Source organism: Triturus cristatus, chromosome 3_2 (genome assembly GCF_964204655.1).
Source record: "Triturus cristatus chromosome 3_2, aTriCri1.1, whole genome shotgun sequence".
Taxonomy (NCBI): domain Eukaryota; kingdom Metazoa; phylum Chordata; class Amphibia; order Caudata; family Salamandridae; genus Triturus; species Triturus cristatus.
The window spans coordinates 869,282,602-869,309,743 of record NC_140584.1 but is presented as its reverse complement, the minus strand read 5'-3'; the positions used below and the strand labels follow the sequence as shown (position 1 = coordinate 869,309,743).

The 27,142-nt window shown below is 45.1% G+C and overlaps 1 protein-coding gene across 12 annotated transcripts in view; it reads left to right on the top strand.

Moving 5' to 3' along the window:
* Positions 1 to 4,072: 4,072 nt before the first annotated feature.
* GIT1 (GIT ArfGAP 1) overlaps positions 4,073 to 27,142 on the top strand; it is a 294,885-nt gene continuing 271,815 nt past the window's right edge. For 6 of the 12 annotated variants that reach the window (XM_085649220.1, XM_085649215.1, XM_085649214.1 and 3 more), the window contains exon 1: positions 4,110 to 4,465. In XM_085649220.1, the coding sequence (XP_085505346.1) occupies positions 4,414 to 4,465 (52 nt within the window). In that variant the 5' untranslated portion in view covers positions 4,110 to 4,413. Of the gene's footprint in view, positions 4,466 to 27,142 lie in introns of all 12 variants that reach the window. The other 6 variants (XM_085649217.1, XM_085649216.1, XM_085649213.1 and 3 more) reach the window with 2 other exon arrangements.

Genomic DNA, 27,142 nt, shown 5'->3' with positions numbered 1-27,142 from the left:
ACAAAGCAGTAGCACTCGCGGGGTTATGCTTCGCAGCCAGTCTTATTGATAGCGCTTAACAAACGCGTTTCGGGATCTCCCTTCTTCAGTGTGCAGAGAAGCGGATATATATATATATATATATATATATATATATATATATATATATATATATATATAGTCGTAAAAGGCGCGAATGCCGAAACTGGCGTCCTGGCATTTATCTCGGACATAATGAATTAAAGATTTTTCCGAGAACCTTGTTGAGTGCGGTCCCCTTCATTCGTCGAGTGGAATTTTTGGAGCTGAATATATATATATATATATATATATATATATCCTTTTCTTCCAACACGGCTCCAATAAACGAGAACCAAGGGATGGACACAGACCCGAAGTAAGTGCTTGCAGTGTTTATTGTCCAGAAGTCGTCGATACGCGTTTCGGCTCGGGAGAGCCTTGTTCACTCGACATGGTATCATAAAGTGCATACATTTAAAGTGACAGTGCATACATGCGTCATACCCCACGTGGTCAGAAAATAGATAGACATAGAAGAGATACACATAATGCTCTCAAATTATCAATCAGCTTGGGGTAAAACCGTCAATCATGTGCACAGTAGCAGTGTAGATTTCAAAATACAATAAAAAATTCAAAACATAAACCTATTGTTGGAATAGAGCAGAACATAATGGTGGTAAATGAACCAAGCTCTACCCCAACTAGTGGAAATGGCCGGCATGTAGTAATCAGTATCTATAGTGTATAGGAGATAGCTAATACATCCACATGGGTAAATGCAAACAATCTCAGCCTCATAATTCATGTAAAATACAGAATGGCAAGCCTGGGCTGGGAGTGAGTCCTGGTAGACATGATAAAACTTAAAAACTGTGACAAGTAGCGTAACAAGAATAAAATCTGCATGAAATACAATCGAATTTTATTACTAAGTATGGGTGAAGTTCCCATCATTGTCGTATGAAGGATATATATATATACGCATATTAGGGTAGTTATACTAAGGACAACGTTTCCATAGGAAAAGCATTTTTTGGTTTGTTAACTTTGGCACCATTTGATGAATCTTGATGAAACTTTCCCAAAAAAAAGTTTGCCCACCTCAGTACCTTCCTGCAAAGTTCTAGGGTGATCTATCAAGTGAGGGCTGAGAAAAACATGAGCTCCAAAAAAAACTTGTTTCCCCATACAATTTTCTATAAGAAAATTAGATACAGCTACAGACAAAATAGCTCAACAGAATTACACTAAATTTGGCAGAAAGCTAGATCTTGGTCCAGAGAGCAGGCATCTTGTGACTTGGTGTGTATGTGTTCAGTCGTTTTTTTTTTTTTTAAATTAAGGTTCAACAGGTAAATATATATCACGCCGCAAAGGATCTGCAGATCTTAAGATAATATCTGATTAGCTGCCACCACAGCAACAAAGATGTGATAACAGCCATTTTAGAACCCGGGGACTCAGTCTTCTGTCCTGAAAGAAACAAAACATACATGGGGCACTGTAGGGATACTCTGCCCTCCTGAGGGAAAAACATATATATTTATCAATTTACCAAGAGTTTACGGGAGGATCCGTGGTAAAACAATTTTAAAAGCTAGCTCCCGCCCTATAGATGAAAAAAAAGGCCTGGGGTGGGCCAGTGCCTGGCAAATTATATTCTTTTGGGGAGGTATGCGTATGCCCCCCTTGCTGACCCATCACACTGCCCCGGGTACCCCATTCCCTGGGGCTGAACACTTTACAGAGATGGGGGTGTGCATTCTCCCTCCACAGGCCATGCCAAGGCCCCAGGAACCCCATTCCCTTGGGCCGTAGCAACATGTGTGCCCCAGTGTCTACCCAGGACATGCACCGCAATTGGTGGCCATGGGGCTACGGAAAGAGCCCAAGGGCTTCTGCAGCCCCTCCCAGCTGCGGCATCCCAATCCATTGTTGTTTTGCACACCATGCCACCTTAGTTTGGACCCAGCCATATGCAAATCAGTCTAGCCCCTACTCCAATGGGAACAGTCCAGCTGAAGCTGCCAGGCCAGGTCGTTCCATGAACCGGAAAACAAGCAACCCAGGACTGGTTTCACCCTAGTTAGAGCTCCTCAGCCAGGTACAGCTTGGTTCCACTGTGCATGGGACCCACATCTGGGCATACCCATCCCACTTAGGGTGACACACTAAAGTATACAAAAATGTAATGGGCTGAATGCTTAAATTGATCTCATCCACCTGTAGACACTCTGGGCTGCAGTATTCTATTTGAAATGGCTGAATCACCATATTCACTAGTTTTTTTCTGCTTTATTGTTTTTAGGTCTACTTTTTAAAATGTGGCTATTCTATAGACTGTCTGACTTTATTCATTTTAGTTCTTATGATTTGACAATAAAACATTTTTTTTAATGAATGTGGGTTTACAGTATGAACTATTGCAGAATACAGTGGGTGCTTGAATGTGAGATTCAGCGTGCTCCAAGTATGTCAGTGAACTTGGATGTAGCCACACTTGCCTATGCAATCTTTGGGCAAACAGGCAAGTAGGTATTCCCTGCTGATTCGTCGCCCTACCCCGGGTGGTTACCTGTCTTGGAAACAGAGAACGTATGTATGTAAATATATTTATATGGTATTTCTATAGCGCAAACCTAGTCAAAAGGCAGTGGGGCATTGTTCATAATCAGGGAGGCTAAGACCCTACCATATACCCTTCGCCAATCTTTTTTTTTTTTGTTGAAACATTTTTATTGTTTTCCAAATCAACAATCCAACGTTCTGTCCAACTTCCCCTTCCCCCCCCCAGGAGTACTGTTCATTACTCAGCGATTCCCCGTGTCCAAGAGAAGTACCGTCCCTCCCAACCCCAACTCGTTCCCTCCCCACCCCCATGTCAGTGCGCCCCCATCTCCTACCTCTCCCCCGATGTGCCCCCCCTTCCAAGTAAATTATGTACGGGTGCTCACCCCCTCCCTGAGCAAGCAGACCTTCCCTCTTGTCCAGGCCTCTTGTATGTGTCCAGGGACCGCCTCCATTCCCATCTCACTCCCCAGGCCCTTCGGCAATCTTTAATGTTTCATTGTGCCTCGTTTTGACATCAGGACCAGGCCCGCTGACTTGTGAAGGTATGTGGTCACAGACAGCGGTGCTGTCGCTCATGAGATCCCCATCTCTAGCTTACAACTGGAGCTCCTGGCCTGTATCTCTACAGACTATAACTGTGATCCTCCCAAACTTCTGAGTTGTGTATTCCTTGGCAGACTGCCTGTATACTTCCCACCCCGATTGTGGTCTGGGAGTGGGACACAAATCTAGGACTACACACTTACCTCACAGTGTGGATTTTATATACAGGGTTGCCAGATGACTGCAGCGGCACGCGTCTTTTTTCCGTCTAGGTCCATCCTTTGAAAAATCATTGTTTTCTTGTTGCTTTATTGTGTTAAGAGAGATTTGTACAGCGCTGAATTTATATAAGTATGGCCGAAGTAAATAAAGATTACAACTCCCATAATGCATGGATTCACTCATTAAATGTAGAGTATTAGAAATACGGTTCCCTGCTAATATTTAGTTATTTCGTTACCGCTCTCACAGAAGAAGACAAAGTTTTGCAAGACTTTAAAGTTACCTTCCACCTCTCAGGCTTAGCAGAAGCTAGAAACAAAAGTCACGGGGTCACCTGTGAGGTAAGTCACCTTTACGCACAACGTGGAATTCAGAAAAAAGCTAAAGGTGCACCAGAGGGTAGGACCTGTATGACGGCTCTGCGTCACCTTACCTCACCGCTAGCTCAGGTTAGACCGCTCAGCGGCAGGTTGGGAGCCTCGACTGCCCCCTTCTGCTCAAGGCGGAAACTACCGTGGAAAGCGTGTATGCGTAACCTCTTAAAAGCGGGATCGATGATTTTTAACTCTGAATTGGATACTCTGAGAAGAGATCTAAATGAAGTGATAGTAATAAAAGATGGGTCCTGTCCCTTTAACGCAGCATCTTCTGCTCCCCCTCGCTTTGCCTCTCTCCCTCCATTTCCTTTTCCCATCCCTTGGGGGAAGCTTGACTCGGGGCCCCGCCTCCTGGATGGGCAGGGCCAGGATCCGCTTCCTGCAGCAGAGCCTGGGCCTGGAAGCAGCAGAGGGAGAGAAGGAGGGCAGGAAGGGAAGGAGCGAGAGAAGGGGAGAGTAGATGAGAGCAGCCCGGTGGGCTGTGGAGCCGCCCTTCCCTGCACCACAAGCCGGGCCTGCGAAACCGCTGGGGCAGAAAAAGCTGAGAAGCAAGAGGAGAAGGAAGCCAGCCCTTCCTGCAGCCGGGCCTGGGAGCAGCTGACAGCAAGGAAGCGGAGTAGCGGTGCAGCCCCGGGGCACCCGTCCCTGCACGGATACCAAGCTGGCCCAGAAGGGTCTCCCCGCCTCCCCTCTGAGGATGTCCCGGAAGGTGCAGAGGAGCGAGGTGTGCGCCGACTGCAGCGCCCCAGGTGAGCGGGGGCTTCAGGGGGTCTGAAGGGCATGTTTAAGGAAGTGGTGAAAGCCTTAGGGTGGGAGGTGTATTAGGAGAGCATAGGTGTCTAGCATAAGATGGGTATATGTTGTGTGGGGTTCAAGAGCGAGGCAAGGAGAGAATCCAGTGTGAAAACAGGAGCTCTGGCATGGTCCAGAAAAGAGTGGACGCAGGGAGTGAATGAGGAGGGTGTGTAAGAAGAGGTATAGGAGGGGCTGGGTGAGGCGGAGGGGAGGCAGGGCGAGCAACGGGGCAGGAAGAACAGCAGGGGCAGTCCGAAGAGCGGGGCATGGGAGCCAGGCAGGCAGTAGAGGGTTAGTGTACCAGACAGTCTGTGGCATCCCCGTGATGCACACAACTGGTTGTGCCCAGCCTCTCTTGTGGGGGTATGGCATAGATGGACCCTGTACATGGCCTTGGCATAGACACCGTCTCCCCCTAGTCTTTGGGGCAGACACATTGCTGCGGTACGTGGCCGGAGGTCACCGATACTGTGCGGGACTTGTCAAAGGCCTGGCGTGAGCTGAGAGGAAGTGCACTGACTTGTCCCATTGTGCCACACACAAAGGCGCTCCTTTGTACGGTCCTCCCAGCTGATGCCTCTGCAGCCGGAGTGAATGGGCGGGAGGCAGAGCCCGCTGAGGTCCTCGGGTGCTCAATGAAGGCTCAGGGGCTCACACATCTCCGGTCTCCAAGTAGCTGCAGGTGGGACCAGCCAGTCCTGGTGTTTTTTAGCCAACAGCACTTTACATGAGTGAACAAGTAGGCCCTAGTGTACAGGGGTTGTAGCAAACTACAACTCGGAATACAGAGACTTGTGAAAAGACGTGCATGGCAGAAGCTGCCACACGGGGCACATCTGTGCTTGCTTTAATCTTTTGACCGTATCCGGGTACACTGGGAGATCCCCAGGCCTTTTCATGCGAAACACCTTCTGCCCGTCGCGATTATCCTGGGAGGAAGGGTTTTCAATATCGGGATTTATAAACTCATAGTTTTTCTGATAGTGAAACTACAAGTCCCATAATCGGAAGTGCTTTTGGATAAAAATCCAGAAGTGCGGGACGGCGTCACACCTGCGACTTGGGCTCGCTTGACAGCTGTGTGATGGGGGTGGGGGGAGACTATGACGTGTCAGCATGTCAACACTGAGGGTCAGGATCCCAAGTAGCTTCTGTTTGAGCTACTTCGGAGCAGTATTAGCATCCATGGTCCCACAGAGCAGCTAGAACTATTACGAGGTTCCTGCATGCGTCGTGAGCCCGTGTACACGGGTCCGCCTCCCGGGGCTGGAAACAAAGTACAGTTTGTGATTGATATATATATATATATATATATATATTATTGTAGTTGTGCTTGTGGGCACAGTTTGTTTCAACTTAGAATTCACGGTGGCCTTTATTTGTAATTTTGGTTATATTGTTGGTACTGTGCGTGCCTAATCTTACCTGACCATGGTGATGTTTGGAGAAAGACCCTTAAGTGCTGCGCCCGATTGTAAGGTTACTTGATGTCACTTTGTCACAGAGTTCTCTTGTCCTGGATTTTTATTTAACAACGTAATGTATCCTGGGAGATGTCTTCGCGGTTCACTTCACTTGATCCAATTGTACTAACAAACCTGCAAGCAGTGACTTGTAAAATAACAAACCATGTGCCCCCTTGGTGACTTGGAATTATTCGGTAGCCTTACACTAGTTCTGGAGTCGTAAAAGGTCCACAAGTGGTTACATGCCTCTGGCCAGCCCGACTTGCACTCTGATTGTCACTTCCGATTTACAAGGTAGAAGTGTTTTTTGTGTCTTCCCCTGGTGGTTTCCAAAGCTCGTGATATTTCCCCTTTTAGGGTTGAGTGGATTATTCATTCAAATTTGTGTATAGCGAGCCCACGTTGTCACATTCGTCACTTCAGAGCACTAGGAAAAAACTGTATGAAGACCGCGAAGAGTCAAGCCGGATGTAGGGGAATGTCCACACTCCTCATTCTCCCGTTGCCCCTCTAGATTAGGTTGTTCAGCTACTTGGATTTTTGTTTCTGGATTTCTGGTGCTTGTACATTTCATGTTCCCATTGCATATAGGATGATTTATGAATCAGATTGTAAAGAAATACCAGGACTAGTTGAAGTGCTCCCAAATTACCCGGGACAGCTTAAGGTCTCTAGTTTGCAGCGTATACATGAAGAAGAAACATTATTCATTTATTTATTGAGTCGCATGAATCATGTCAATCTTGAATGGTGTACATTAGACAAGTTTTTATTTAAGTGCAATAGGACAACTGATGGATAGTGCAGAATTATGCAAGCCAATGTGGTTCTCAATCATTTGTCTAAACCTGCTGAATGACTGTAAGTACAAACGGGCATCTGAAATACGGTAAATCGTAAAGTATATGAAGTAGAAGAGGGCTCGTTCAAGGTATATGTATACAAATTCATATATTTACAATGATTAGTGAATCTGCATTTTTTTTTTTTTCCATGACCTTCAAGTTTCAACAGCTGGATTTTCAGTGTTTGGCAGATTCTAATGTTTTGTGGGATAGTGTTCCAGACAGTGTGTGGCTCTAAAAAGGTGGATGGAGTGCGGAGAAAGTTAGTGATGGTTAAGAGATGCTGATTGGCCGATATTACGTTGTCATAATGAGACATGGCTGGATAAAGTATCTGAGAGGTAACCTAGGGGCATGCCATGGAAGGCCATCTAATGTCGAATGGAAGTAAGACAGTCAGATGTATGCACCTGTAGAAAGAGTTGGAGAGTAGGGAAAGAGAAGATGGTCTGGGTAATAAATCCATATTGAAGGAAAGAGAACCCAAAAGATGGTATGACGTCTCTGAGGGAAGTGGTGTACAGTGGAAGAGGAGAGGACCTGGGACAGAGCTTTGGTGGACATCAACAGGTAGTGCCCTGGGAGACTGTCAGTCGGATTGCCAGTCAACGGACAGTGCAGGTCAACTCAAAGTGATAGGGGAAAAGCAGGTGAGTGGAACCTTCACAGCCAAGGGCCCAGCAGATGCTAAATAAAAAAGATGGGACAATGGTTTAAAAAGCTCTAGATGGATCCAGGCCCATGCGGTTGGATTGAGGTGATTGTAACACAAGTTGGTGGTGAAAGCTAAGTACGGGAGGGCTGTTTCAGTGGATTGGAGAGACCGGAAGCCTGATTTGGAGTGATTCAGCAGATTACTACAATAGACATGATGGGTCAGGAGGTTAAAAGTGAGGTGTTCAGGTACTATGGAGAAGAAAGAAGTTTGGGATATTGGAGAATTGTTAAAGGTGGGGGGTCTACTGCTCTGGTGTAGGGTGGTTTTTAATAAGTGTAGAACTACAGCAGTTTTTTTACAGCATGAGTGATGGGCATCACATAAGCGAGTAGTTGAATGAAGGGGCCAAGCAGAGCTGGAGTTTACAAGAAGAGGTTTGATGGTTGCAGGACAAAAAGGGTCAAACGGGACAAAAGAGGGATTAGCAGATTTGTGTCTTGTTAAGCCTGTGGGAGGGTTGCAGAGGCAAAACCATCAAACATAACAGTGTGCGGTTGGAGGGTCTGGGGCTGTAAACAAAAAAAATAGTGTGGAGGTTAGTAGTGTGTCGCAAGTTGTCCTATTGTGGTGATTTTTGTAAAGTTAGGTGCACCGTGTGGTACAGAGAGAAATATTTTCCCGCTGCAGAGCAAGAAGATAGTACTTACCAGCCATTGTGGTTGTGATTGAAGAGCGGTCGTCATTGACAAATCCTCCAGGACTGGAACATGAAAGCCGGATGTGCTTCTTGATGAGCCGCCTGCGGTCAGCTGGCCTGCTTGGTCTGCAAGTGTCCACGTCACTAATAAACATCAACACAGCTGGTGCCTGGGAGAGAGACTGCAGAGAGGGTGGTGGGAGGGAGGCCAAGCTGCCCTTTAACCCTAAAGGCGTGGTGACGCATGGCGAGGAAGTGCTTGCCGCCGCTTGGCCCGTGACTGGAAGTGTGGGTGCGTAAAACGCACCGCTGCTCTCTGTTCTGTAAGGACCCGAAATATCGCACCACTACATTTACTGTGTGCAAGTGAAACCGTTAATGCTAATGCTGCTCGCAGTTTATCAATGTTGCGTGTTTACACGCCTACTGCCGCTACTTGAGAAAATCCTATTGTGTATCGGGAATAGCCCCCACTGTAGGGGCTGCTCCGGTACAGAGGGTGGTGGTAAAATCTTTCTGAACTAGACAAAACATCTGTGTGAGGATGGAGTGCACTTAAAGGACTGCCTATACTAGCACTTTTGTGAAACACAATAGTTTTAAGTGTGTGTTTTAATTTGCAATGCAAAATATATACTCTGGTCCTTCACAACAGCTGGTAGGAAGCCTTGGTGAGCTGAATGTTGCTGCTGATAAATGTAGGGATTTGAGTGTCTTTTATTTATTTATCTATATTTATTTTAGGGGTTTGTATTTCAGGGTCTTGCGACCAGTTGAAGCTATCGATACAGTTTAGATTCAGGTAAGGTAGACGCAGCTTTCCACCCATCCGTTGATGGTAAATCGAGGTTCATTAATTGGGTAATACTAACATTTATTATTTACAGCCCTTAGAAACGGCAAAAGTGTTTAGTGTAAGATCCTTCAGTATCCTGTGCGCAACTCCTATGCGTATTCCACTATGTACTTGTGTTGTGTGAGGTAAGCTCAGGGCTTTAGGTGGGCCGGGTCTCACCGGTGCTGAGCACCGGCAGTTTGTTAAAGGGGGCCTCGAAACGGGTCTCTATCGGGCTCTGTTTTGTGTCCCGGCACGGGAGGTCCGTTTTTTCCCGGTCTGCAGTGACAGCAGGCACATCGATGAGCGCGTGCCCACACTGCTCACCTCTCACTAGTGGAGAAGTCACGGCATGACGTCATGCCTGGTGAGCATTGTAGGGGATGGGACATCCTTTAAAGAGTCATTCTCTCTCTGGAATACCCTTCTCGAAACTCAGGAGCAGCAACATTGTCGTGCTGTCACCAGGGCTTTAAGTGGAAGCTTTTTCAATATTATATACAAGCCATAGTTGCTGCTTATTTATCTTATGCAACTAACAACCTTTGACAAAACCAATAGTCTTGACTTCTTGTAGGTATAATGTTACTTGTATCAAATATGTGGATGCAATGACAGAAACAGCAAACTACAAGTCGGGCGGCACACTCTGCTAAGCACAGATTTTTAGCTTGCGTGTTTTAAGCCATGACCTTAATTACATTGGCTTCGCCCCTTTGAGAGACTCCCTACCCTCTTCCCCCCCCCCTCCCCCCCCATGTTTTTTCATCCCAATTCAAGCCCTGGGTAAGCTTCAACTCTTGCTTCCTTCGCACCCGGCTGCTGCCTACCGCATACTACACGCTCTAGTGCACTCTGAGCCTTGTGCATGTGAGGGACGCCTGCACTCCGCTGCCTTTGCTCGTTCTGCACTGTGTGTTGTGGGGAGAGGGGTACAGTGTTGCTGCTTACACTGCACCGCCGTCCTGCTGACCACAAAATGTGATGGAAGCCTGATTGCTGAAACACTATCTTTCTTTCAGTATGAGAACAGTGTTTCCTCCGATAGTATTACGGTTCCTGTAAAATGGGACTTAAGCCAGGGCTTTAAGTGAGATAAAAAAAACTAGGGGGTCTCTCAAAGGGGCGTGGCCAATGCAATTAAGGGCGTGGCCTAAAACACGTAAGCTAAAAACCTGTGCTTAGCATAGTGTGCCGCCCGACTTGTATTTTGCTGTTTGTCATTGCATCCACATATGATACAATACCTACAAGAAGTCAGGACTATTGGCTTTGTCAATGGTTGTTAGTTGCATAAGATAAATAAGCAGCAACTATGGCTTCTATATAATATTGAGAAAGACACCACTTACAATGTTGCTTCTCCTGTTTCAAAAAGAGAAGGGAAATCCAGAGAGAAAATGACACTCTTTAAAGGATTTCCCTTCCCATAGAACGCTCACCTGGAATGACATCATGCCGTAACTTCTCCACTAGTGAGAAGTGAGCAGTGTGAGCACAGGCACATCAATGTGCCTGCTGTCACTGTTGTCTGGAAAAAACGGACCTCCCTTGCCAGGACACAAGGGAGCCCGATTGAGACCCGTTTCGAGGCCCCCTTTAAAAAACTGCCGGTGCTCAGCAACGGTGAGACCCGGCCCACTTAAAGCCCTTTGGTTTGTGAACTTTTTCTTGTTAAGAGCCACAGTGTCCAGGCTCCCAAGCTCCTCCAACCTCCCTAAATAAACAATCGTTTTCTCCCACAACGCTTCATGATCCAGGCGACTGCGAGCTTGTCAAAGGGAAGGGAAGTCGTGAGGGAAATTAAACGTAGTTATGAATGTGTTTGGGACCTCGAGCATTAATTAGTCCTCAGGGCGCTGGAAGTTTGTTGTCCAGAGAAGGGTGCATGTTGACGCAGGTCACAGAATCTGTGGTTCTGTGGCGTACATGTGTTAACAATTTGCATCACCCCTGCCATCAACGAGCCTTGCACTCCTTGGAATGGCCTCCTCGTGGCCTTATGCCGGACAATATGACGTGACTAGACTATATGGTTCTAGGTAGAGTAACAAGCATTGGCATAGCCAATAGGTCTCGCTTTTGGGACCTTACAAGTATTTAGTTATGCGGCACAATATCCTTGGTGCAACATCATCAACTGTTGCATGGCTAAACACTTACAAGGTCCCAAATGTGAGACCTATTGGCTATGCCAATGCTCGTTATTACACCAGGGATTTCCCGAGCAGACTGGAGCCCTTGGAAGCCAGTTTTGAGTGCCATAGCACCAGGCATGGGGAGGCTTCTAGAAATGATGAGGATAAAGTGTGAGAGGGAGAGAGGAGAACATTGCAACTCCAACACCCAGAATTCATTACATTAGCACACTAAAACGCAGCAGTGGGAACGGTGGCAGAGACAAGGATTGGGGCCTCTACCCTTGAAACTCACCGTCCAAGAGGAGGGAGCCGCACCCGACACTGTCACCGAGGAGGCTGCCGTCACACAGCCTATCATGACATCACGCTCAACGTGCTTGCGGAGGAGCAACAATAACCTCCTGTCACTCGGACGCGCAACACGTCCCGCTCCTACGAAGACGTCACGGTCACTATTCTCGTGGATGGAATAATACTTCTCACACACACAGTGTTCCATCAAGAGGAGACGCTCACTGTCCTCGCGGACGGAATAAAACGTCACACTCTTCATCCTCGAGACGGAGCGGTTCAGATATGGTTTGGAAAGCAGAGGATATAACCCTGCGTTTGTGCATCAGAGACACTGTAAAAGACTACACCATGCGGGCGGCAGAGCCACGGTACACAATAACGGTTATTCTTTCCTCTTTCTCACCGCTGCACACAGCGCCGGCGCAGTACGCGCTATTTCGTGACAGGCTCCTTTGGATCTTTCCCATTATGTCACGGTGGACGCAGGCCAGTGGAGGTAAGGCGTTTGTGATGTAGGGTACAGACAAGGTGGCTATCGTTGACGTTAGTCCGTATGTCAACAATGGTCTTGCTCGCATGAATCTACCAACTGCCCTCGACCCAGAAGCTAGCCCGGTGAGAGAGACCTGCGGTGGGGTCACCTTCCGAGGACCTAGGCAGTCCGTCTAAGGACAGCAGGTTGGTGTTAGAGGTGAGGGTGCGTGCCATACTTACCTAGGGTGCGGTGGTGTGTGGGCGGTTTACGGAAGGAGAAGTGGATGCAGTGGTGGTGAGTCCAGGTGAGTTTGGAGGCTTGGCTGAAGGTGACGTGGGAGCTTGAGGAAAAGATGACATCTAGCGTGTGGCCGGCGTTGTGGGTTGGCGTAGTGACGACCTGTTTCAGTCCGAGGTTGGCGAGGTTGTCAATCAGGGTGGAGGAGTTGCTGTTGTCGTTGTTCTCCAGGTGAAAGTTCAGGTCTCCGAGGAGGATGTAGTCGGTGGAGGTCAGCGCGTGCGTGCTGATGAGGTCGGCGATGGAGTCGCAGAATTGAGGCCGGGGGTCCTGGGAGGGTCTGTAGACGAGGGTGCCTCTTAAGGTGGTCTTTGGGTTCGTGTGGATCTGGAAGTGCATGTGTTCGGCGGTGCTGAGGGTGTCGTTGGTGTTAGTTGAGATCTTGATGGTGTTTTTGTGGACGATGGCGATTCCTCCTCCGGCCCTGTTGGTGCAGTCTCTGCAGGTGATCATGTGTGTGTCCTAGGTCCATAGACTTTCAGATGGAGTCCCATCGTGAGGGATCTTTTGCGAAAATCACCACTTCGGTCTTGTCCTTGTTAAGCTTAGGCAGTTGGAATTCTTGCAGGTGTTGAAGTTGTTACTTTTACTCAGTGTTTTGTCCGAGAGGGCCGGTATCAATTGTGTGGCATGGGTGAATATGCCGATGTTGTGGGCTCATATGACATCGGCCAGTGGGGACATGCAGATGTTGAAGAGAGTCTGGCTGACCGAGGACTCCTGTCTACACAATGTCTATTGAATGTTGCATACACTACCTAGTGGTGAGAGGGATTTTGTTTTGGAAACCAAAAGGGTATTACAGGATAGTCCCTCCCTATCGCTATATAACAACACAAAGCATGCTTATGCTTGATCTCAGTGCCGCGTTCAACACCATATCTCATAGTATTTTGTTCAAGCGGCTCCAGAGCAATGGCATCAGCAGCCTAGCCCTGTGTTGGTTGACCTCATTTCTGCAGGGACACACCTTCCAGGTGGCAGAAAAGTCTTTTCAGTCATCGATTTGCTGTCTGCAGCAAGAAGTTCCTTAGGGCTCATCTCTAAGTCCAACTCTTTTTAATGTCTATGCTTTCTGACAATTAATAGTGTTTTGTCGAGGGAAATGTGTGATATATTTGGGACTTAAAGAAGAATTGTTGGGCCTCTGTTCTTCCAACGCAGGTATTCTGAGATTCCATGGTCCTAGATGAAGCAGAAGTGTTGCAGCAGAATCTGTAAATGTAATTCACAATTACAGTAACTTCCAGGCATTGAATAGGGGTTGGCCCAAATGTAACAGCCATGTTAAAGGATTTGATTTGTAAAGATGAATATCTGTTGAAGCTGATGGGTAAAAACTGTTTTCATGTATCCATTGCTGAACATGTACGTGGGTGTATGAGAAATTAATTTTGTTGTGCTAGTCTCTGTATATTTCTCGCCACCCGTTCTGAGAGGGATCTGTGTGTCGTTTAGGGGTATATTCTATTGTCCATTGGAGGATTCTGTGATGGTGACCATAGTGTACATTAGCATGAGGGAGTACTGACATGGCCTATAACTATATATTTGCTGGACCCCACTTGTGAGGATTGATAGGAGTCTACAGGGTGTTCTTGAGATCCTCCATGCACATTTCTAATCTCTATAGCATGATGTGGAGAACCTTTGTCACATGCTGCTGACAAAAAACCATTAATTTACCCCATCTAAGGATGTTGATTTATTTACTCAATTTTGTCTGCTTCTTTTTGTGGTACTTTGATGATCAGTGGAAAGTTTGATTTTGTAGGTTGTTGACCAAATCTTTTGTGTCCTTTGTTGGTAAACTTCGGAAGACCCCGTCATAGTCAATTCCTGCGGATCTGTTTCTATGGACTGTGAGTCATTGATGTTTATGGTTGTTTTGAAGATTGCCGCGAAGGTTGCTAGGTGTTCCTTTATGGTGCTTGCCAGTCAAGGACTGTGATTATGATGAACGTGTTTATTGAGCATGGGGTAAATCTGCTATGCCTTGGATGTCTAAGGACATAGGGAACTGGGTCATTGGTGAGCTCGTTCGTACATATGGTATTATTTTATAAACTTGGTTCTGGAAAAGTGTGGCATGTTAGTTCACTAGTTCTGATTGTACTGGGACATAAAATAACCTATCATATGCATTTGGAAAGTGCATGGTAACACATAAGAGTATCTTGTTGCTGAAATAACAGATGTTTATTGTTACCCAAATGTACTTCTTTTTTTCCCCCCAACCTCAGAAGGCTGAGTTGACTCGTCGGCAAACATGTGACAATGAGAGCAGACCCAGATAGATCTCTGCAGCGGTTGCTTTATCCCACTCCACCACCAGACACATGTATTATCTCAAGACCCACCAGGTTTTAAACTGTTTGGAACTATTTTCCTACCGTAACATTGTTTTTCTTTACACCCCCCCCCCCCCCCCTTAGTTGTCCTCTTGCGACCTGTGCAGTGATAATGACATTGTATATTGTGCTCGTGGTGCTCGGAGGTTCTCGGCTATCCTTTAAAAGATGGCTAGTTCATTTCTCAGCAATTGTGTTTCTGTTCTTTTGTTTTTTCTGAAGCACTGCTTCCATGCAGGTACCAAATGAATAGATATTCTTTTTTTTTGCTGTTGGGGGAGATTTTAGGAGTTTTTCCACTGTTTCTATATCATTTCCGTGGTTATGTTTGCTCTTTAGCCTTTTGGCTGGTATGTGGACAGTTGTGTTGTATTGATGCCGCATTCATACAGAGCTTCGAAATACTCTATTTTTGAGTCCAGTTCCTGCGCGCCCTTTCGGAGTGTGTGGTTAGGAGAATGTTGAATGTAGTACGCCCTGCTCGGAAGGTGTTGGGTGAGATGCAGGAAGATCACAGACGTGCTTCAAACTTGGTACAAAGTACCACATTATGCAAAAGCATGAGCCATTGCAAAGAGTATGATCTGAACATCTGGAATTGAGGGTAAGGTTTGGGAGTGATCTTGTGTATTCTAACCAATTCAGGGGTGTGGAATTTAATAAAACATCTACTTGTCCATGGGGCAAGTTGCTTCATAAATATACTTGTCCTGTAACAAAATTCACTGTCTTTTTGTGCCATGTAATGTGGTGACAAAGTATGGCAGCAATCTCATTATAAAAGAGCTCTGATATAACCCACTGATTATGCCAGGGCTCATATCATAGTAGGGGTTGAAATCTAGCAATTGCTTTATGGTGCCGCGTTTATACGTACTGGGGCTGAAGGTAGTGGTAAGCAATAGTTCCAGGGTTGGAATGCCATTTTGAGTCTGTGCAAACCTATTAACTTGCATGTTTTAGGGCTTTCATCAACTCTTCTCTAATCTCTTTCTATACTGAGAGAGTTTGAAAATGTACTCCTGACAATGGCAGAAGTAAAACTTCCAGGGTTGGAGAAAAAAGTGGTTGGAGAGAAAGTGAACCTGCAAACACTCAGATATTTGCATGAGCAGATCTGCACATGTATATTTGCTTATGCTTAAATGCAGTTCACAAATAGTTTCTAGGAGTACGATATCTTGGCCTACTTCTGTAAATTCTTGTGAATTCATGAAAGCTGTACATCTGCACTTAACGCAAGGACATATACCATGGGTGCACTTTTGTGACTTTCTTTAATAATTGGGTCCCTAATTAGGTCTAGCTTTAACCATAACCTTTTGTGTTTATTAAAATTCTGTCAGTCTATTGGCTGGCTTTGCTGTGAGTAACAACATTCGGATCTTTCACAAGGAGCATACCGGCACACAAAGTAGTTTTGCTTAGTGCCAGGAACTACTGTGGCAATATGTGCTTTTTGAGACCCAATTTGTTTTTTGCTTTTGCCAATGTTTGTTATAATGGCGAGGGCCCAGCAGCTCCCACACCAATAAGGCTTTACAAAAACCATGCCAAAACAAGTCAGGCACTGACTAAACCAAAAGGCTGACCACCAATTTGAGACCTATGGATTTGCCAATGCTTGTTTATTTTTATGTTTCCCATAATCTTATTTCAACTGCTTACACTTATTTTACATTAAAAATATGTTTGGGAAATACTAGCATACATCATCACATTTTACTAAATGATGCTGCAAAGAAATGGTACCTAAATGTTTACACTACTTGAGCTAAATGTTTTTTCCTACTTGCATTTGTTTTGTGAAAATTTATTTTGAAAGAAAATAATCCTCTTTCTTGCTTTCAAGCTCTGCAAATATTTGCATCTTATCAGAGAGCATTCTGTGAGCATTATACATATCCTCATATTGTTAAACTTTGAAACGTGTGTACACAGTTTTATACTGGAACCACTGTCATTAGTGCAGTCTGAGCTAACAACATTTACTTGGAGCGCTCACCCTAATAATAAAGGCTTTGCATTAATGAACCATAAAAACAAGTCTGAACAGCATTAACACATTGATACAAATATTACCTTAGCTGCAGACAATGCCCTTCCCTGATCCATAATGTGGTACTGTAAACTGGCAGCCCTGAGATTTGTGCTGTAGGGGGTTGGGCGTATTTGTCCCAAGGACAAAATGCCCATGAAAACTTGTTGCCCTTGACTCCAAACAATATGTCCCAGGCTTGGGCTATAGGATCATCCCTGCCAATTAATCTATGGATGAGCCAGGGTGACTGACTGGACACTGCAAGTGCTTTATACTTTGAGCCAAGACCACAATGCAGATGGCTTGGCAGCTGGCCTTGGAGGAATAGGAGTCTGTTCTTTCACAGCGAACCTAATTATGCATCTACTGAGAGCATCGGAAGCTGGTAAAGTCTGAGTTCTAGTTATGTTGGGTAATTATTTGACAATTAAGTGTTTTATTAGCTTACTCCCCTTAATCTGTTCTCAAGGTGCGAGCTACCCAAGTCAGAATAGGCCTCCCTTTGTTGCTGCTGAAATCCCTGTCATTTTCTGGAGAAGCAAAGGTGGTTCCTCCATTGGAGCCTGTACATTTACCTATAACTAAGCGTTTTATAACATAACTGAAGGAGCTTATCTGTCAATAGTGAGTGTTGCAGGGCTGTTCGTTTGTCCGCAAAGGCCAAATCCATGTCTGCTTGTAATAATGTCCCCATGACATAAGCCCACACAACTGAATGGAATTAGGAATCGTGTACATAATCATTGCTTATCATGAAACTGTGGTATGCAAAGATGGACTTCCCTGACTAGAAGAAATTATTATTATTATTTTTTTAAATCTAAGGAGTGATACCAAGAAAGACAAAATCCCTTATTTGTAAGCAATCTTTAAAAACAAATAAGGGCCTTGTTTATGGAAATAACCTTATTTCAGTGAAAATGTAATGCCCACGCAAGACATGTCCCTCTAAGATATCACCCAACCTGTCTTAAAAAACTGAATAAGGCTGCTATGGTGGTTTTGGCAGTAGCTTCTCCTGTGGCGTAACTGTTGGCACAGTGAAGAGACCTTCACTGTGCCAGTGACTCAACATCTTGTTGCAGCTTTACTGATCTGATATTGACCTGGTCTTCTGCCAACTTTCAGAGGGACATGTGTGTACTGTTAAAATGTAAAATCTTCATGGTCTCTTACTGTGAAGGACAATCCCAACAACGAGTGTATGGCACGGATGCAGCCACGACTTCTAAAGCACTGGCCTGATGGCCTAGTGCCCTAAAAATGAAGTCCATGGTCCATCATTTCATGTTGTGTTCATGGCTGAATATTGCTCATCTGAATCTTGTCTTTGGAAGCTTTCCCATTCACAACAGTGTAAGGGGAAGAACCTCGCGTCCATCTGTATTTGTGATCTTCGTAAGGCGATAGTGCTTCAATATAGAGGAATTGAGCCTTTTTTGTTGGGTAGGGTTGTAGAATTGTGAATGGATGGTATGAGCTCCCACCCGAAGAGTTAAGTTTTAGTCGCTTACGTGTACAGCAAGTTAGATTTTTTTCAGGATGGCTAGTTTAGGTCAGTTTTATGCTTTTAGACATGCTGCCGAGGCAGAGCACCAGACTGCCTTTGTGGTGGTATCCAGTGCTCCTGAAAAACTTTGGCTCCTGTTCTTTTTCTTTCCGTCCAGGAGCCTTGCGTCTTTGCTGGCTGACATTCCTGTTGTGTTTGACCACCTTAAGAACAATAAAACTTATGCTGAATATTTTCTCTACATCGATACATTAGGACAGCCTGCAACAGCGCCATGTTTCAATAATATAAAAAAGTATATGAGCGGGTTCATCTAGGACAATCTGTGCAGTAGGTGGTGCTTTTCCCGGTTTTGGGTGAGAGATAGCAGGGAAAGTATTAAGAGTCAGTCATATAATTTGTATTAAACACGGTTCTTTTTGTTGTGGTTTCCCTTGGGGTAGGTTGTTGCCTTTAGTTTGCTGGGTAAGGTCACCGTGGTCTGTTTACAAGGTGTTGGCGGTCTTATTTATGGTCTCCTGGTGCTGCAGTGGTTTAAATACTGAAATAAAATTGTACAACGAATGGCAACATATTGAGTTTTAATAAGTTCTAAAGGGTAAGGCTGCAGAATATCAAGTGTGGGTGTTTGAAAGCGATTGCTGTTTTCATAGTTATTGTTCGGATAAGCCCGAGGCTCGCTGGCCATGTTTTGTCAAATGCTTTTTTAAGTTTTAGTTATATACTGGATTATACCTCCTGCTAGTGGAGTTAATGAGGATGGGTTTGTGGCAAATGCGTTGAATCCTGTCAATTTTGTAAACTTTTTTAGTTGCCAATGCTTTTTATCTTACAGATTTTTATTGGATAGAAATGTGGGGAATAGGTGATAAAATGTGTTTTTTCCTATTACAGAAGTGCTGTTCTTTATATAAAAAGTTCTTATATTTTTTTATTTTTAAAGTTGCTGTTGCTAATCGCAGAGAATCCTGAAGAATGCTTGGTGTGGTGCGTAAACCCTAGCTATATGGTGCTTAACTCTCAGAAACCCTGGTAAGCGGTGTCTGGTACAATCCTGGGCGTAGTTCGCGAAGTAGCACTACGCGAAGCTACGCAAAGTGCACTTCGCACTACGCGTAGCACTTCGTGAACTGCGTAGTATCCTGTTCGCACTGTGCAAGATGCCGTTTTCAATGATTGCACAGTGCGGACAAGCATCCGGCACTGTGCAATCATTGAAAACGGCACCTTGCACAGTGCGAGCTGTAGTTTTCTGCCGCTCAAGTAGATTTTTACTTGAGCGGCAGCTTTCTCCACGCGGACTGGTAGTTTCTCATCGCGAGCGGTCGCGAGCATATGCGACCACTCGCAATGAGAAACCTGACCTCCTCGCGTTGAGAATCTCGCCAGGATGTTTATTTTCCACGCTCGCGATCGGCAACTTGATGTTGCTGATCGCGAACAAGGAAAAAGTCTCGCTGGGATGTCATTTTGCTTGCGGTCACCAACTTGATGTTGAGGACCGCGAGCAAGCAAAAAATGACCGCTGCACTACGCCACGCTACGCATGTTTGCATTGTGCTACGTGCAATTCACGTAGTGCGAAGTAGCGCAAACTTCACAAACTACGCGAGCGTAGCGTAGTGCTTTGCCCAGGCTTAGTCTGGTATGAACTATAGTGCACTGCAGCTCATTGAAGCAAAAATAGAGGTGCTGTTACTGGCATCATGTCGCTTCCTAAAATCTCCCATCCCAGAGACTGGCTCCTCCAATTCAGTATATAAAATTTCTTTTTCTAACTAGATTAGATATAGATAATATCATATATGTGAGATAGTATTGGATGTGAACATTCAGATTGGAGCAAACGGAGTGTCAATACACCAAAAATGCCTGGGCAGCCAAGAGAATTTCACACATCCATTGACCCATTATATTGCATCACCGGATTGACAATTTGTCTCACCCATAGCCTCTCAAGTCTCTTACTTCCCGTTGAGGTGCTAGAGGAATGGCAAGGAGTGTAAACTAAGAAAAATAAGTAAGGTTCTCAGAGCTTTGTTTACTCTTCTTCTGACGCTGTTGACAGGGGTCATGATGGCAGCAGGGATTGCAAAGGCTAGCAAAGGAAAAGGTAGGGATAGCACCTGATTGATGCTGCTGGCTACTGTTCAGAGCAATGAAGCAGTCGCCCCTTTTTTAGGTCGAGCCTATAGCGGTAGCGCGCCTGCGCTGCTCCCTTTGAGAGGCATGCAGTATTCAGTATGGAGTGGAAGCTCCGCCCACTCTCCGCCCATCTTTTTCATTGGCTTTTGTCTTAAATGCTGCCTTCTGATTGGTTGGAGGCTTGTTAGTCCCTTCTTATGATGGCCATGTCGTCATTTGTGTCCTTCCATGGCTACTGGCCCTTTACTTCTGCACTACTATCTTCCCGTGCCCCCCCCGCAGTCTGTGCCTTCTCGCCCGCCCCCTTCCCCCCCCCCCCCCCTGTTCATGCAAGTCCTGTTGCATTGCAAATGCTTGTTTCTACGGTTGTGGCAGTCCATCCCTTACACTACCAAGGAACAGTGAATTTATTCATCTATGGTCCTTTGTAGAACTGAGTGTACACTCAAGACAGAGTTTATTGTCACTATAGAAGTTTGAGATAAGCACTTTGTGTATGACTCAGAAAACTAGATCGTAAATAGTAAGGTTTTGAGGCTTTTTTAAATTGGAAGTGGGCAGAAGTGACATGAAGTGAGAGGAAGATGGTTCCAAATCTTGGCTTTGTTGACATGAAAGGTCTTCAGACCTCATTTGCTGTATTAGTATTTCAGAACATGGAATAGGAGAAGTCATCCTGATCTAACAATGCGTATATTAAAAAAAAAATTCTTAGACAGACATTTGGGGCCCTGGTTTTAAGAGTTTATGTAAGATACATGTCGTTTTGAAAGTAATTCTCTTGGCTGCAGTAAGCCAGTGCAACTATTTAGGTTGACAGATATTGGATAGTGTTTGGTAAGTCCAAGCAGTGTTCTTGCCGCTGTATTTATATTGTTTGAAGGCAATAAATGTGTAAGGAAGGGAACCAAAGTTGGATTGTATCACTGAAGTTGATTTGTGCTTGCTGAAAAACAATGGTTATACTGTCACGGTTAGGAAATGACAGAAAAGTAAAAATATGTTGAAGCAGATTCAGATGGTCCTGGCAAGATTAAGACATGGCCAAGAGTTGTCTGTCAAAAGGTTAATTGGAGTCCATGAGATATCATAGGTTCCCAATGACTCAGCAGGTGTAGGCGGATTGCCCACAGAAGAGGGCCAGAACCTAATGTCATAATAAGGATATTAGTGATTAAGCAAAACCTCGGTCTTAAAAGGATTTAATTTCAAAAATCTTTTCTTCATCCATAAGGGTGTATCTTGTATAATAATTGTAGTTGTAACACTTGTTAATTTTAAACTGATGTAAGCAAATGCACTTTATTTGGAACTGGCTGTGAATCAAGTAGGAAGATTACAAGGCTTTCAAAGTGCTCCTGTCTGGTTTTGGGAAATTGTAGAAGGATCCCATTTCACTCACTTTTGCGAGAAATTTACTAGTGCATGGTGAAAAAGGATCCTCTCAAATACCTCTGCTAGTTTTTTTAAGTACCTGAATAATTCTGATTTGAAGTATTGTACTGATGTCTCGGGTTGTTTCTACCAATTGCAATTTTCTATTTATTCCCATGGCTAAATATTGGTGGAGAGATGACCGCCGACTCTCTAATCGGGCTCCATCACATTGCAATGTTGTACCATACTCCTTGAGTTTAGAAAGATCCCTAAATTGCACTTATTTCAATTATTCCTTTCTGTTTTGAATTCTTTAATATTAGTTTTATTGTATGCATTACTTGGCCCAAAAGCAAAGATACCTTTAAGTCTGCTTTGTGAACCATAAGACCATTCCCCCAAACAATCAGCTTTGTGCTGCCTATTATAGTGCATTTTGGAAACCTGAGACTAGATGTGCCCAGTAAGAGCACAAGAGCAGATTGAGAAGGTACACGATTAGGGATTCTAGGAAACAGCAAGGCTCTTTCCTAGGTACAGACATAATAGTGAATATCAAATATTGCTCCGAAATCTGAAGTTAGAAAGTATTTGAAACAGTATGCAACATTGTTTACGATTTTCTGTGTGAGATATGGCATCCACAACTAGAGCAGTGTACTGAATATATATAAGGCTCAATACAACAGTATACACAACAATGTGACACATACTGCTCCTGAAAGTGAAGCAGTATTTGGAAAAGTATGTGAATAAATACAGAACAAATATGTCGCAAATTCCACAGTGGATGGAAAGTATGCGCTGTCATCTATTTAACTATGTTAATTCTATCACCACATCTATCAAGCAAATGGCTGCATGGGCATACAGGTAAAGTACTTTTTTAATTTTCAGTATAAACGTCTGATGTATTAATCTTTTTTGTGTAGCAAGCAAAAGGGGAAAAGACGTTAAAGGGAGGAGTTTGTCCAAATGGTCTCTGTGCTAGGGCTGTCGGCTTTTTCACCCCATCTGGGGGTCACAGGACGCATAAGTCATCTGTATTGATTAAGATAGTAGAAATTCTAATCAGTAAGCGGCAAATAATGTATTTTAAAATGACAATCTGACTCTGTGCTCAATCTCTTATTTGGATTATTGCTCTATTTTATATCTTTGTGGCATCTTTCTGGCAAAGAATCGGCCTCTCCTTGATTGTGCCTTGACTTTATAGTCTAGGTGTGTGTGTGTTTTATTGTTATTTTTAGGTCTCGCCTGACCCAGAGCATGCGCTGGTCTGGCGAGACTTATTGAGAGGGCTTCAGAAAGTGCTACCAGGCCAGCCTAGAGCTACAGTGCATGTGCGCGGGCACGCGCGCTGCTTTTACCGCGATTACTTTCACTTTCACGGCCTCACGGCCGCTTTGATGTTTGATCGCGATCACTTTCACGGCCGCTTGGCATAGCCAATAGGTCTCGCTTTTGGGACCTTATAAGTGTTTAGTTATGCAACTGTTGCATGGCTAAACACACTTATAAGGTCCCAAAGGCGAGACCTATTGGCTATGCCAATGCTTGTTTGTTTGTGGAGTTATGTTGTAGAGTGTCAGAGTGGATTAGAGTTTAATGGAGTAGAGCATCGTAGAGTGGAGTATTGTAGAGTGGAGTGTCAGAGTGAAGTGGCTTAAAGTACAGTGGTGCAGAGTAGATTGGCATAGAGTGCATTTGTTTTGAGTAAAGTTTTGTATAGTGCATTGATGAAGAGTGGAGGGACGTAAAGTGGTGCAGAGTAGATTGTAGTGGCATGTGGTGCAAAATAGATGAGTCTTTTTATTTTTTTTTTATTTTTGCATGTTCTTCCCAAAACCATCACAATATGCCACGATCATAATTATCACCTCTATACCAACAATCCGTCCCAACACGTAGATCAAGAACATTTCCATACAGTTTCTATTTATAAAGGATCAGTGGATATCCGATGCCTTTTACTGTACCTCACCTGATGCAGTGGGATCCGAAAGAACAGTATCTGAAACATATTCAAACTTATAAACGAAATACTCCCTCCCTCCCCTCCCCCCAGGGTCAGCCAGCTACACACCTCTCCTTATCTACATAGCATGAAGTTTGTCAAGGAAACCAGTTGTGAAATCCTATCCATGTGCCCACTAGACTGGAGTGAGCTGTGTACCTTCTCTGTCATCCAAACCGAGTTGAACTACCTGCATCCTCCTAGTATTTCGTGCAGGGGAGGCTTCCCCCTCCACCTGTAACGGAACGTCTAGAATCATTCCCTGCCAAGCTCTCACATCGTCTTCCAATTTATTGTCCCTCTGGACTTGTCTCATGCGGACCACCTCCGCCGTCACGCACTCCACTAGGTCCCTGGCCCAATTTTTTAGTGTAGGTAGCTGTGCACTCAGCCTACTAATCGCTACCCACCTCTTTGCCAACACTAATCTCAGCTGCAGGAAACGTCTTGAAAGCTTCCTGCCTTTGGGCCGTGATATAAGTCCCAGGAGTACCTGCGTACTGGAGTGCTGAATCGACCACCCTGTAACCTGCTTCAACTGATCCAAGACCGCCCCCCCCAAAAAGGGGGACACCGTAGGGCATTCCCATGTCATGTGTAGGAACCTAGCATCATCATAACCACACTTGGGGCATATAGTTGAGTGATATGCAGTGGCGTGGAGTTTAGTGGTGTGGCATGGAGTTGAATGATGTAGAGTGATGTGGAGTTCAGTGGTGGAGCATGCAGACTTGCAGAGTAGATTGTCTTAGTGTGCAGTGGCATACAGAGCTGTGGTGCAGAGGATAGTGGTGCAGAGAGCAGTGGCCTAGAGTACAGTGGAGTAAAGTAGAGCGCAATGGTGTAGAGTGGCGTAATATGCAGTGGTGTAGCGTGTTGTAGAATATAGTTGCGTAGAGTTCAGTGGTAACGAGTAGCTGATGTAGAATGCATTGGTTTTGAGCAAAGTGGTGTGGAATTTATTGGCATAGAGTGCAGTGGTTTAGACTAGAGTGGCGTGGAGCGCGGTGGCATAGTGTGGGGCGGCGCAGAGTGGACTGCAGTGGCGCAGAGTAGAGTGGAGTGGGGTAAAGGGAAGAATGCATGATGTGGTAGCGTACTGCCATTGCAGACCACACATCTTCAACTGGAATGACCCTTACATTTAGAGAAACATCTAGTTTTACTGATAAAGCCTAAGTCTTCCAGGGAGCTTGGTGTTTGCTTTTCTTTCTCTGACTTCAAAGTGAGAGGATTTTTTGACCGTCATGCTGGTTCCAGGGGAGTGCTTGACGAAGGCTGTCCAATGTTATTTAAATTTTGTTGTGTACTAGAAATAAAATTTCCGTTAATTAACTGCAGATATTTCAGAATTAGAAAAGCCCAAATGAAGCATATTTGTGGGTAATTCTGAAGGGTGGTGGAAACAAATTTTTTAAAACCACTCAATACACTAGTTGATGATGTTCCTACACATTATCGTTTGTGCTCTGTATACTTTTATCAGTAAAACCGTATGTCTGTGCAAATGTAATGGTAATTTCCTTTGAAGATGTGTTGTCTGTAATGGAAGTGTGCTAACACGCCATGCATATTCCACTGTACGCCACTTCACTCTACAGCCCTCTACTCTGCACCACTTCACTCTACAGGCCTCGGATCTATATCACTCTACTCTATGCCAATGCACTCTACCCCACACTAATCTGCTATGCACCACTGCAGTCTTCACCACTGTACTCTACACTCTGTGCCACTCCATTCTGCCACTCCACTCTATCCCCCTCTACTCTGCAACACTGCACCTGATGCCACTGCAGTTTACATCAACGCACTCTACTCTGTACCATTCCACTCCTTGCCAATCCACTGTATGCCACTCTAATCTACTCTGCGCTCTAGGCCACTGTACTCTACCGTGCACCACTCCGAAACAATCTATTCTACACCATTCCACTCAGCGCCACTCCAATCTGCACTGCACCACTGCCCTCTATGCCAATGCACTGCACACCACTTTCCTCAAAACCACTCCATTCTGCTCCACTGCACTCTACTCCAATGCACTCTATGCCACTACTCTACCCTGCAACACCACGCCACTCTACTCTGCAACATTGCAATCTCTGCCAATGTACTTTACGCCTCTTATCTGCACCACTGCACTCTACTCTACGCCGCTGCACTCTACTCTGAAACAATCTACTCTACGCTACTGCATTCTGTGCCACTCCATTCCACTTTGTCCTATTCCAGTCTGCATCACTCCAAGCCTCTGCAATCTACCCTGCACCACTCCACTCTGCGCTGCTGTACTTTACCCCAACATACTCCATGCCAATGCAGTCAGCACCACTTTACTTAAAACCAATACACTCTACACAACTGCACTCTATTCCAGTCTGCACCACTGTACTCTGCGCCTCTATACTCTGCAAGACTCTACTCTACGCCACTCTAATCTACACCATGGCACTCATCACTTTACTGTTTCCCACTCTACTTCATTGCACTATACATCAATGCACCATACGCCACTACTCTACACCACTGAACTCTAAAAGAATCTACTCTGCAACACTGCACTCTCTGCCACTGAACTCTTCACCACTATACTCTGCGCCACTGCAGCACTCTACTCTGCGCCACTCTATGCCCATGCACTCTACTCTTCTACACTCTACACCACAACACACTATGCCACTCTAATCTACTGTGCACCACTGCACCCTATAAGACAGTACTCTACGTCACTTCACTCTATACCTCCATACTCTGCGACACTCTAGTATATGCCACTGTACACTATCCCACTCTTCTATGCACCACTGTACTCTCCACCACTCCAGTCTAGGCCACTCCACTCTATTATGCACTACTCTACGCCACTGCACCTTACGCCAATGGAATCTGCGCCACTACCCTATGCCACTGCACTTTACCTTGCTTCACTCTACTCTATCTTGCACCACTGCACTCTGTCACTTCACCCTACATTGAAACAATCTATTCTACACCACTGCACTCTACTCCACTGTGCGCCACTCCATGCCACTTCACTCTACGCTACTCTAAACAACTGCACTCTGCGCCAATGCACTCAACACCACTTTACTCAAAATCAATGCACTCTATGCCACTGTACTCTACACCAGCTACTCTGCACCACTGCGGTCTATGCCTCTATATACTACTCTGCAACACTCCACACCACTGCATGCTACCCCCTGCACTCTAAACAGCATCACTCTACATAACTCTTCTCTGCACTACTCTACTCTGTCACTGCGCTCTAGGTCACTCAACTCTAAACCACTACACTCTATGCCAGTGCACTCCAAACCACTTTACTCAAAACAAATGCACTCTGTGCCACTGCATACTATACCACTCTACACAATTGCGCTCTATATCACTGCTTTCTACACTACTCTTTTCTACTCTGCAATACTGTACTCTCTGCCACTGCACTATATGTTACTATGCACCACTTAAATCTACAC